The 12,724-nt window shown below is 44.1% G+C and overlaps 1 protein-coding gene across 5 annotated transcripts in view; it reads right to left on the reverse strand.

Annotated features, from left to right (window-relative positions):
* KIAA0319 (KIAA0319 ortholog) overlaps positions 1-11,032 on the reverse strand; it is a 43,660-nt gene extending 32,628 nt beyond the window's left edge. For 4 of the 5 annotated variants that reach the window (XR_007245490.1, XM_048508087.1, XM_048508089.1 and 1 more), the window contains exons 1-3: positions 10,709-11,032; positions 2,824-2,980; positions 669-1,411 (exon numbers count right to left, since the gene is read on the reverse strand). Coding sequence is in view for 4 of the 5 variants with exons in the window: in XM_048508087.1 (XP_048364044.1) it covers positions 669-1,411; positions 2,824-2,872 (792 nt within the window). In the remaining variant the exon portion in view is untranslated. The remainder of the gene's footprint in view (positions 1-668; positions 1,412-2,823; positions 2,981-10,708) is intronic. The other variant, XM_048508088.1, reaches the window with a different exon arrangement.
* Positions 11,033-12,724: the final 1,692 nt, after the last annotated feature.

Raw genomic sequence — 12,724 nt, forward strand, 5'->3', positions numbered from 1 at the left:
CTTTTCATTCTTAAAAACCTGCAAAGGGGGAAGCAAACTTGATCTTCTTTAAACTCTCTCTTCTATTATTACTGTTTGAAACATTTTTATGCCACCAGCTTTCCAGCCAATCAGGGACCACAGGGCAGCGAACATTAAAATAGTTTAAAATAGAAGAAGAAGAAAAAGAAGAAGAAGAGGAGGAGGAGGAGGAGTTTGGATTTATATCCCCCCTTTCTCTCCTACTGGAGACTCAAAGGGGCTTACAATCTCCTTGCCCTTCCCCCCTCACAACAAACACCCTGTGAGGTAGGTGGGGCTGAGAGAGCTCTGAGAAGCTGTGACTAGCTCAAGGTCACCCAGCTGGCGTGTGTGGGAGTGTACAGACTAATCTGAATTCCCCAGATAAGCCTCCACAGCTCAGGTGGCAGAGCGGAGAATCAAACCCGGTTCCTCCAGATTAGATACACGAGCTCTTAACCTCCTACGCCACTGCTGCTCTCCTATATAGTTAAAATTATATATATTATTTTATATATATTATAATATTATATATATTATAAATATAAAATTCAGCTAAAAATTAGGAGCAGTGGGTGGAGAAGGAAAAAATCCCATTCCTGCTGGGTGCCTAGCAGAATCCAAGTCCAGTCCCACCCAACCCTGGTTTTGCAACACAGAGCACTTACCTTTTCCTGCCAGGAATTATTAGCTTCTTCAGATGGTTGAAAATCTGAATCATTTGAAGCTGTTTTTTCCACTGGGTGTAATGCTACATCAGGCAACTCTCTGGGATATTCAGTGACAGATTTTACCTCAGCTACAGTTTTATTTGTGGGGCTTTTCAAATCAACTTTCTCCCCATCACTCCTCACCAGCTCTTCATGTTGGTCTCCTGAAGAGTTGAAGCCATTTTCTGTGGTGACCATGAGATCCCAATCAACATAGTCAATGTTCTCCCTTTTGGTGTTCGACGAAAAGGGATTCTGTTCCATATCCCCATACTCATCCATGTAATCAGGCACCTCTTCAAGGCTATGCTCTTTGCTTAGGAAAGACAGTTCCGTTAGGCTACGTACTTCCTCTGATGGGTCATCCTGCAGGGTCATAGAGGGAAGCGCCTTTGAGGGCATCTGCTGAAACCCTAGCAACGAGGTTGGCCTCTGGGAAACCCTCAGCACAAAGGTCAAATAAGACTTCACCTTCTCCATCTTCTTGGGTTCACAGTTTCCTTTATGTTGACAATTGACAATATAGCAGTGCTGTTCAAACATCCAGGCCAGATCACAGTCGGAAAGGTCGCAACAGGCTGCCATGCAGTCTGGCATCAACAAAGCGTGGGGGACCCGCATGATTTTAGTCCTCTCTAAATTGGGAGATATTATTGCATCTGAGTACTTGGCACCTTCCCTGCACTGCTGGCAGAAACACCCTGAAATAACAGGCGGTAACGTTAGGAAGATGAGAATCACACTGCGCAGCACCCCACTCAAAGTCATAATTTTAAGAAAACTGCCTCTGTCAATTAACACATTTGTTCAGTTTAAATATAATTTCGTGAATACACACTTTATTTAAATAGAATAGCTGGAATAATTTACTGTTTTGAACTCACTTAGCATGACTAACAAAAGGATTTTCGCGCATATACTGAGAAACAAGACCAATGAATTTCAGTAGCATTCAGTAATATTTTTATTTTTATTTATTTATTAAACTTTTATACCGCCCCATCCTCTAGGGGCTCTGTAATACACTTAGTATTACAATCTAAGACAAGAAAAAGTGCCTTTATCTTGTGGCAGCTCCATGTGTATATGCTACACTTGCTGAATCAGCAGCTATGTACCAAACATACCTCAGGGATAACATGTGAAAAGGAAGTTCCAGACTTCTTTCCCATATCCCAGTGGTGGCAAACCTATGGCACAGGTGCCAGAGGTGGCATTCAGAGCCCTCTCTGTGGGCACGCACAGACAGAGTCCCCCCCCCCCCCATACACACATCTAGGCTGGCCAGGGCCGCTGGGCTTGATAATCTATATATATAAAAAACTAACAGTGTTTCAGGAGGGTCACAGAAGTGCATCAATTGGCAAACACACACACAAGAGAGGGAGAAAACTGGTGTACCTGAGAAGACAAACTGGAGAAAAATGCACAGAGTAGAAAAGCCCTTAGGAAACATTCCCAGTAGTCCAAAGTTTCAACAACAGAATGGGATTCATAAACTAACTGCTGACAAAATCATAACTCTAGAAACATATGCTGAGTCTTATGAACATCTTTCTCCCAAGAAAGAAAGTCAGAAATGTATCAGAAGTCTACATAGCATTCTGCTTTTCAATTATCTGTACAGAACGGATATGGTTTCATTCTCTCCAAGGGTTGCTTTCCTGTCATTAAGATCCTCCTCTTCCCTGAAATGCTGCAAGCGTTTTAAAAGCAACTACTTCATGAACAGCAGAACATCCTTTTAAAAATTCAGATTGAACAAGTGGGTGGGGGGGAATTAGTAGCAGGAAAATACTGAGTGAAATTAAAGTAAGAAGCATTCAGTGAAAGAATCAACCTAACTTTTACTGTACTGCAAGAAACACGAGATGCTTATAATGATTTCCTCTCCAGTGAGTTAGCTGGCTTATGTCTATCACTGCATTCTGTAAGCTGTTTAGGATTCTGTTGAAGGTACGGTAAGTATATTAAAAAGTCCACTTCTAAAAACCTTATTTTTAAGGCTTGGTGCAAGGCGAAGACACTTGGCCCTGCAGACCCATTTTTCCCACCTGGTGTCAGAAGCAAGTTAGTCACCAGTTACAATAAAAAAAAAATACTAGAAGTCTACCTGTCAAAGCACATAAGAGCAAGCAGAGAAATCCGAATTGAAGGGCCATTCTTCTTTAAGGAGGCAATATCAACTTTGCTTTCTGCCAACTTTCTGGAGACGCTATAACCTTTACTTCAAGTTCCTTCTAATACTCTGATGTCCAGTTGGCAGCCCCCTAGTATCAGAAAAGAAGAAAACAAAACGGAGATCTGGCATGAGTTGTAATTAGAATGTAACAGAGACATTAACAGATTAGGATGAGTATATGACCATCCCCCTTTGCAGTGAATAATTACAACAGGTTGGGAATGGAGGGGGGGAGGTGAACATGAAAAACGGCAAAACAACGCATTAGGTTTGTCATTATTCAAAGTCTATTATGCGATGGAAAGTTCCATCATGGTACATCTGACTTATGGTGACTCCACAGGATTTTCAAGGCAAGAGACATTCAGAGATACTTCACTATTGCCTGCCTCTGGGTAATGACCATGGCCTTTTTGGGGAGTCTCCGATCTACATACTAATCAGGATTGGCCGAGATATGACTAGCTTGGGCCAACTCGCCTTAGGAAAATCCTATGCAAAGTTATCTTTACAAGCAATCACCAGCAGCAGCATACAAAAAAAATAATGAAAACAGAGTTCTAAGTTATGTACCTGTCATAAGAACTTTTGCAGGAAAAAAGTGAATAGAATATTTTCTCTTTGCACAAAAGTTACCTTATTTGTGATCATTTATATTCAAACCTGGCCAGAGATAACTCAAACTGGGGCCTTATCATCTACAAAATAAAACACTTTACTGTGCAGCAACTACCAGAACTACCCATAACAGAGTCACATCTCCCCATTTTGCTATGTTCCCCTCCTTCAATCTACTGCCATTAGGAATAAAACCGTACGGGGGTAAACTCAAGAAACTGTTTCAATTAACATATATCAATCTACGTTCAACTCCCGGAGTTGCTCAACAAGCAAATTTGTATATTCCCTTGGGATCTATTTTGAATAAATAGTATCCTTCAAATTAACAGTTCTCTGCACATCCCCAACTTCCCATACCATAAGGCTGACAAATCCAGGGCGTAGATTAACATCTTTGAACAGATGTGGCTGGTTATATTCAAGGTTCTTTACATATTCAGTGACAAAGCTTTTCCTGGATGTCCCCTTGAGATGGAGAATTAGGTGGTTGACTGCCCCTCTATAACCTTGCACTCCTAATCCTTCCTGAACATAAAAAAATTAACCTATCAGGAAAAGGGGTAGCTAGCTAAAATTACTATGTTTCTACAAACAGGAAAATCTTCTTTTTAAAATGTAGATGCATTCAAATATACAACACCCTTGCCGGCAAGTAGAAATGGTGTAGAATAGATACAGCTCAGCCATTTGATTCTCCTGAATATCTGAACAGACACAAACCTCTACAATGAATTATGGAAGATACATTAGAAGTATAAAAACAGAGAAGCCAGTGTAAATTTGAAATAATGGCATATGGTATCATCACAAAAGCCAGTATTGCATAGTGAGTGGTTACACAGACTGCTGAGATCTAGGTCTAAGTTGCTGCCGCCTCTGTGTTGGGAAATACCTGGAAATATGGGGGAGGGGGGAATATGGGGAGGGGAGGGACATTAGCAGTTATAGTGCTATCAAGTTCACCTTCCCAAGTGTAGGGGTGAGCCCGCGAACCCCGCAGAACCGTAGAAAGAGCGCCTGGCATGCCGGTGCCGGCTACGGCCTTCCGGGCGCACACGCTCCCCCAACCCCCGTTCCCCCGTGAGTCATGGGTCATGAACTACCCGACTCAGTATCACCAGGTGTCCCATACAAAGGGACAAAAGGGGCCTTTGCCCTCAGGTGAGGATTAGGCCCAGACAAGGATGCTTCCTCCCGCACGTAGCAGCCCGATGAGATCATGGATCACATGATGATCTCCCACTCTCCCGACCTCCCGCTCTCCCGCCTGCCCGACCCCTTTACACGCCCCCATTGAAACCCTAATAAAAGGTGTGAGGGGCGAGCGCACGGCAGAGTTGCCAGGATCACGGGATCCCGCACTTCCTGCTGCTGGCTCTCTCCACCAGATGAAATCTCCGCGTCTCGTCTCTTCATTGGGGACACGTGGGCAAGACTACACCCAAGTTCTCAGTTGTAACAGAAAGAGATCTCCAGGTTCCCATGGAGGCTGGTGACGCTAGTTTAAGTCCCCAATCCGGTTTCAAGGTCACAGGGCAACGTCTCAGTTTACAGGGTTACTGTGGACACATAACAGGGAGACGTAGGTAATCTTTAGAATTTTACTAACCCCCGAAAAGGGGGATTGAAGAGGTGCGCAAAAAAAATTGGGAGCATTCAGATGCGGGTATACTTGATTAAAAAATTATTAAGGATTCCTAAATATTCCTGGATCCCCATATCAGTATGGATTTTGTTTTTGTTTTGGAATTTAAAAAAAAATTGGTTCCATTATACCCATTGGAGAATCTTTCCGGGTGTTCGCTGTGTGTTTTTGTTTTGTTTTGTTTTAGGTAGAGGCACAAAATTTTCAGAATAGCTTTTGGTGACTCTCCTTAGAAAAACCTCCAAGTTTGGTAAAGGTTGGGTGAGGGAGTCTAATTTTATGAGCCTCAAAGAGGATGCCCTATACATCCTCTATTGTTTCCAATTGAGGAAAAATGGAGGTCCATAAAATTGGACTACCAATCTTGATCCTCCTTGTTCTGGGGTTGCAAATGCCTTAGCAGACCAGATGCTTGGGAGCAGCAGCTGCAGCAAATGGCCATTGCTTTCACCTCCTGCATGTGAGCTCCCAAAGGCACCTGGTGGGCCACTGCGAGTAGCAGAGTGCTGGACTCTGGTCTGATCCAGCAGGCTTTTTCTTGTGTTCTTATGATATAACGGAAGCTCCTTTGGCGTGCAAACTCTAGTTCTGTCGATGGGAGTCTAAATGCTTAATCGTGATTCTGTTTTCAAGAAAGGAAATCTTGTCAACGTGAAGTCTCATTGTCGAAACGTCCAGGGGCATGACGGGCTTCTGGAAATGAAGTCTTTTTTAAAAAAAATGAATTCTGATTCAGATTTTTACACTGGAACCACCCTTGGAAATTGTTTTCTTGGAGAATGGTGATATCAACAACCAACTGGGTGTCGCTAAAGATTGGTCTCCAGCTGGCTTCTGAAAATTGCAATCATGTTGTCAGACTGAATTTTTATAAATGTAGGGACAGAAGGACTTGCCCTGTGTGGAGACGGAAGAGTATTGTTGGCACACGTCACGTTGGTGGGAAGGGACAGTGGCTCAGTGGCAGAGCATCCGAGGTCACAGGCCCAGTCCCTGGAAGCTCCAGCTCAGAACAAGGACCAGGTGTGAAGGGACGGCTTCCATCTGGGATGCTGGAGGGCCACGGCCAGTCCAAATAGTCAAGACTGGGCTTGATGAACTGATGGTCGGAATCATGTGGATGAGTCCAAAATGGCACAACCGATGTTAATAGATCCTATAATAGTACTGGCCTGAGTGGATATGGGGACAGTTTGATGCCTTGGAGCATTTCAGGGTATGGGACTCTGTTAGGTGGAGTATTGTCATGGTGGGTGGGTGTGTTTCTTGCCAGGAATTAAATGAAAATGAAGAGGACAAATAAAAGCAGCACTGTGACAGTTAAGCGGCTGATCAACCAGATTCTCTGTGGCTGGGAATGAGGCAGGACAACGGGGCGTTGGTGCTAAAATAGAGGCAAAATAACCTTAACAAAGATCTAGGATCTTCCCATGCGTTATGTGGTGTGTTTCTCTCTTAGCTGTTTTGATCCAAGAGTCTCTCTAAGCTTATGGTGTTGCAGAGAGTGCTTCTCTAGTTTGGCAAATCGGGGGCCCCAGTGGTAATGCAATCGGACTGGGTATCTCTGTTCCTACCTCTGCCTCTGCCAATTCATTTCCCATTCTACTGCAGCTGGCTCCAAAATGGCATTTCATGAACCGTGGGAGACTGGGAAAGACAGGCTGTGATACAGACGCAGGCCCGCAAAACAAAGGCAATAAGGCAGAGTGTCCTGGCCGAGGCTTGTGCAGACGGTCTTCCAGCAATTCTCTTGTTAGAAACGTGTTACTGGCCACCCAGTGAAACTGTGGCTGGGCTACAGTTTAAACAAACCCAGAACATTCCAGTTTGCCTGTGAACTACAATATCTTTCGGGGTGGTGAAAGAGTGTGGATTTTTGTGATATTTGTCAATTGCACACCTGTGCCACGAGGAGTCTTTACTGAGTAGCACCAGCAGAGGGCAGTATCACACATGAAAACCAACAACTGGAATACATCTTCACAAACACAATAAACAGTCAGCAGGTGTGTTTATTAAAATATTGCAATGTAGCTGTGGTGGCCTGCCCTGTCAGGTCAGCCAGGCAGATATATTTCTTGGAGAAGACGGTCATCAGTTTACAGCAGTGGTGGCGAACCTTTGGCACGCCAGATGTTATGGACTACAATTCCCATCAGCCCCTGCCAGCATGGCCAATTGAAACGGAAAAAGCTGGAAAAGAACCCCCCACCCCCATTTTTCCAAGAGCAGAGTCAAGAGACCCCCACCCCAACTGCTCCTCTACCTGCTCTCCCAGCTGCTTTTTATAGTTGGTGGGGTCGGAGCCGTGCCCAGTCAGCCACCGACAGCAGGACTTCCTTCCCAGTCTGGTCAGGTAAAGTGGCTCTGCCTGGAGTGTCCCTCTGTGATTATGCAACCTTCTCTTGTTCCTATAAACCCGTGGTGGCGAACTTTTGGCACTCCAGATGTTATGGGCTACAATTCCCATCAGCCCCTTCCAGCATGGCCAATGGCCATGCTGGAGTGCCAAAAGCCAATAAACAATGTAATTGCTCGACTGACACATTTAAACATGGCATTATTAAAAAGATTTATGTTGTTTCTCGTAGTAAGCAGAACCTAAACCCCAGAAGCAGCCCAATTTCAAATGTCCACGAGTAATTTAATATACATAATAACTAACAGCTGATCAAAATGCCAAACACCAGGAATAAAAACCCAGGCTCAAAAACTACCGAAAACATTCTTAACATAAGTCCCAAAGTTGGAGAAAAATCCCATTTTTGAATAATGGTAAATTCCCCTTGGGTTGACTCGGAATTAAGCTCAGCAATCAGAGCTTCCTTAGAAAAAAATCAGAAAAAAGCTCCCCCCCAGCCCTAATTTCAGAATTTGAAACTCAGCATTGTCCACATGACATCCTGCCTCCTCTAACCCCCCCCCCCCAAAAAAAAAGTATTTAAGATCTGGATTATGTTTTCAGGCAGAGAAAACCTGGGAAAGGGGTCATCTTGGAACACAGTTAAGCATCACATGCTACATAAATTCATATTTTGAACCAGCTAATGATTAATTTTGGCAGCATTACTAATCTTAACTGGCAGGTTTTTTTCGGGAAGCAGCAGGAACTTTAATTTATTGCATTTTAATTTCACAAAAATAGCAATCTGTGTACTTTTCATGTCACCAGCTTGGGAACAGGGAGAAGACAGGCATGTATTAGTTGAGATTTCAGATGACTGCAAAAGCGATTTTCTTTAACTACCAATTGCAAAATGCCCACACTTAAGGACAGCAAGTATACCTGTCAAAATTAAATATTCAGATTATAAAGAGCTTATACCTTTTTATGACTCTTGTATCCTCATGGGATATAGAGATTGAAATACTCAGGAAGCCATAAGCATCCGTAAGTCCCACTGGCTCCAACAGAACGTAAGAATATAAAAACATAAGAAGAGCCCTGCTATATCAGACAAGTGGTACATCAATCCAGCATCCTGTCACGCACAGCAACCAACCAGTTACTTTAATGGGCCGACAATGCATAGAAGCCTAGGCCTCCCCGATGTTGCTCCTGACACTGGGATTCACAGGTTGACTCCTCATGGTTAGCAACCATTGATAGACTTTTCCTAAACAATAAATGGCTAAGGGAATGGAATGTTGCAAGGATGAACCTCCCTCATTGGTGGGTGACATTCCATTCCTTCCCCAAAGCAGCAGCGCCTTGTTGCCTCCTCCCCCCAGAAGCCTTCCTGCCTCTCTACCTGGCCCAAGGGGGCCCACAGAAGCCCTCCCGCCTCCCTCCCTCCCTCCCTCCCACTTCCACCAGCCAGCCCAGGTCCGTGGGGCCAGCAGAAGCCCTCCCGCCTCCCTCCCCCACCTGCCAGTCCTCACCCCAATCTGAGTTGTGAGCTGCCTGCAAATTCAAATGAAATTCACCCCAATATAGTGTATAACCAACTCAACAAAGCAGATCCACTGGGGGGGGGGGGGGAGGAACCAAGATGCATTGACTTTTGATGTTGAAAAAATAGTTGTATTAACTGATTCTCAAACCACTTACATTTTGCATTACAACAGATCACTATCTCTTCCCACTTCAAGCAAAAAATGGAAACCAAACTGTAAAGGGGGGGGGGGAGTGCAATTATCTCTGGTGACTCAATATGTGGTGATTGGAAATTATATCACCTTTGGTTTCCATAATTAGAAACATGCTTCATGCTCACCAGAACCAATGCAGTGACCTTAAAACAGTAGAAGCAGGATTTCTGACCCATAGTTCATCATTAAATCTGATAATGCACACGCAGCTCTTGTTCCCATTCACTTCAGTGGAAGGAATCATCCTGAAACATATTTTTTGCACCCAAGAAACAATCATCCCAATGGAGACCAGGTAAGCTCCAGGGGGCATAGGAAGCTCACCACCAATGAGGAACCACTGGATTGGGGACATGGTCTTTCTTTTGCTTCAACACACCTTTTTGATCTGCCATCGTTTGCTTGCAGTGGAGGGATTCCTTTTAAACGAGATGGGTCAGAAGTATTCAATCCCCATCCCCCCGAACTTGTACGGAGGTGAAATAAGCAGCAATGTTTCAACAGCCATGCCCCAAACACTTTTTGGCATGGATTTATGAACACTTTCAGTGTGGTACCCAAATCCAAAGAGAGCAATTTTTAAAATCCAATGGGTATTACAGCCAATACAGGTTTTCCTTTCACATTCCAATTTTAAAAAATAGTTTAAACATCACATCACTGAGTCTTCGCCCTCAGCCCCGGCCTACCCAAACCCAGCAGAAGTAATCACACGCATATATTTACAGTATTTGTATCATAATTCCATTCAACTGAATCTGTGACTGGAATGCCGTCGATACTGATGTCCTGGCATCTGAACCCAATGCTGCCCGTAAGCCTTTTAAACTATTCAGCCCGTCCATTCTTCCTAAACCAAGCAGAAAATGGGGAGACCCCGATCTGCAAACTAGAAATCCTTTGCTACGGAAGTGTCCTGAGAGAACCTGCTGCAAAGAACCAGGGAACATGCAACTTGATGCTAAACAAATGCTGCCCCCACTGTTTCCAAAATACAGCCGGAAATATAGCCGGTCGGTTGCCAGCATTCACAGCTGCCCTGTCTCTAACTTCTGCATCATGTTGTGCTAAGCGGGAGAGGGTTGGGGGGGAACAGGGCGGAAACAGGTCGGGGAGGGCCGCTGTGGCAGAACATCCAACACACAATGACTCTTCGATGTTGCCCCAATACAGATATTCGCAAGGACGGACAGCACAGGGTTCTGCTGACATCCATCAGCTGCAGCGATAAGGGTTTTCTAAACTGTCTGCAAAAAAAGACATGGACCCAAACACATGCAACACACCTTGGGGACAATCATTTCCCACCCACCCACAAAAGCAGGGGGCAAACAGAGACCCGCTCGTTTGCCATTTGCTTAAGCCACTTCGAGGGGTGGTTAAACTCGGATCCGACACGCATTCACCCAGTGGGGCGGACTCCAACCCCGCCAAAACGAGAGACCGAATCCAACCCACCTTCGCCACAACTGCAGCCGGATCCCGATTTGCAGCATCCTTCGCTTGCATCAGCAGGTCGGACAGAGGAAAAAGGGGACAGCCCCGATTTTATTTACCTGGCGACTGCTGATGAGGGGGCGGGGGGGAGAGGGACGATCAGGCGTGGTCAGCAACTGCAGTTGACCCTTGCCGAGGGGCGCGGGCGCATCTTCGCCACCCCATCTGCTGGCCTCGCCTTCCAACGTCTTACAGGCTGGAGAGAAGCTTTTGCCAAGGATGACGAGTGGGCGTGGGCCCGCCAGGCGAAGAGGCGATGGGTGCCTGGCAGTCGATCTTGCTTCTTGCCAGATACGGGTGGGGGAAGAAAGATGCAGCAACGCCTTGCTTCGCCCGGCTGCCGTCTAGATTGACGCCTCCGTCCGCTAAATCCAAACCCCGCCGCCAGGGGGCGCTGGCCGAGCATCGCCCACTCCCTCCCTCAGAGGAGTAATTCGGGAATGCAAGAGGCGGCCCGGGGTGAGGCTGTTAAGCGAAATAAGCGCCCGCTTAGGACCTCAAATAAAGACGGTCCCATAGGTTCCCCTCCCCCCTCCCTTATCTCTGCTAAGTATTGAAGCAGATTTGTTAAGTGCGATTAATTTTGAGAGTAGGATCAAAGACTTTGCAATTAAAAAATGCAGGAGAAACTTTTTGCCGTCTAGATAAAGTTAGAAGTAGGCAACAGTAAATATTATTTTGCATCTTTGATTGATGTAAAGTTAAAACGCTGCGTATCTTCAAGGCAAGAAAGCAATGGAATAACAGGTGTTTTGGGTGTATACAATAATATTTATTCATTAGAATATATATCTGATTATAGTACCTCCCATAGAGTGTGTATATATATAAATATACATTACAGTTTACTATTGTTTTTGTTTTGAATTACATAGTGTTCAGGGCGTCTCAAGGGCTTAATCTGGCCCTGCCAAAAGGAAAAACTGAGGCCGGGGGAAGGGAAGAAGAAGCCTTTAAGGACTGGCTGCAAAAAGAATGGGAAAGCTAGAAAGTGTCACACTGGGTCACTGAAGTCAATGTGGTTTAGAAGGGTGTGAGGCTGTTTAGGATGAGAAGATCATTATGAGACTTATTTAACTGAGATTTGTTTCACATTCAGTCATTTTAACAACTGTTTGTATTGACATGTGGTATGGTTTAGAGCATGTTTTAGCTATGTGTGCACTCATGCCATCTGCTGTTCTGGAAGGCAGATATAAGGTCCCTCATGCAGTAAGATTATGTTCTTGTGCTACAGGAGAAGTTGAGACTATGGGCCATGTATTCTTTCACTGCCTTTTTTATAAGGAGTTACGGGCAAAGTCTGTTCTCCTCCTTGACAAAGTTCCAGCTTGTTCAGGTAAGGATTGTTTAGAAACACTGTTAGCTTATAAAAATCCTAATACCTCGAGGTGTGTGGCAAATGTCTGTGCCCATGTAATTAAAACTTGGGACAAGCTTGATCACCAAGCATTTTAAATCTCAATGTTATGATCATCTAAGAAATGTTTTTGGCCCTAATTAGTCTTACCTTTTATCGTTTATTGGTTAATGATATTTACCTTTTTTATAGTAAATTAAAAATGGTTAACAATTTTAGAGTTTCCTTGGAATGTCCTCGCTCTATTTTATTATTCTGGAACTTGTGTTGTTTTCTTCCATGCTTTACTGTTGGTCTATGAGCCCCTTGGGGATTGGGCGGTCTATAAATTTAAATAATAATAAATAAATAATAATAAATAAATAAAACTTACTTACTAAATAAATAAATAATAAAATATGACTAACTAAATAAGTCTGTAAAGAATGGAGTGTTTGGGGTGTTGGAATGTCCTCGCTCTATTTTATTATTCTGGAACTTGTGTTGTTTTCTTCCATGCTTTACTGTTGGTCTATGAGCCCCTTGGGGATTGGGCGGTCTATAAATTTAAATAATAATAAATAAATAAATAAAACTTACTTACTAAATAAGTAAATAATAAAATATGACTAACTAAA

This window comes from Sphaerodactylus townsendi, linkage group LG09 (genome assembly GCF_021028975.2).
Source record: "Sphaerodactylus townsendi isolate TG3544 linkage group LG09, MPM_Stown_v2.3, whole genome shotgun sequence".
NCBI classification, from domain to species: Eukaryota; Metazoa; Chordata; class Lepidosauria; order Squamata; family Sphaerodactylidae; genus Sphaerodactylus; species Sphaerodactylus townsendi.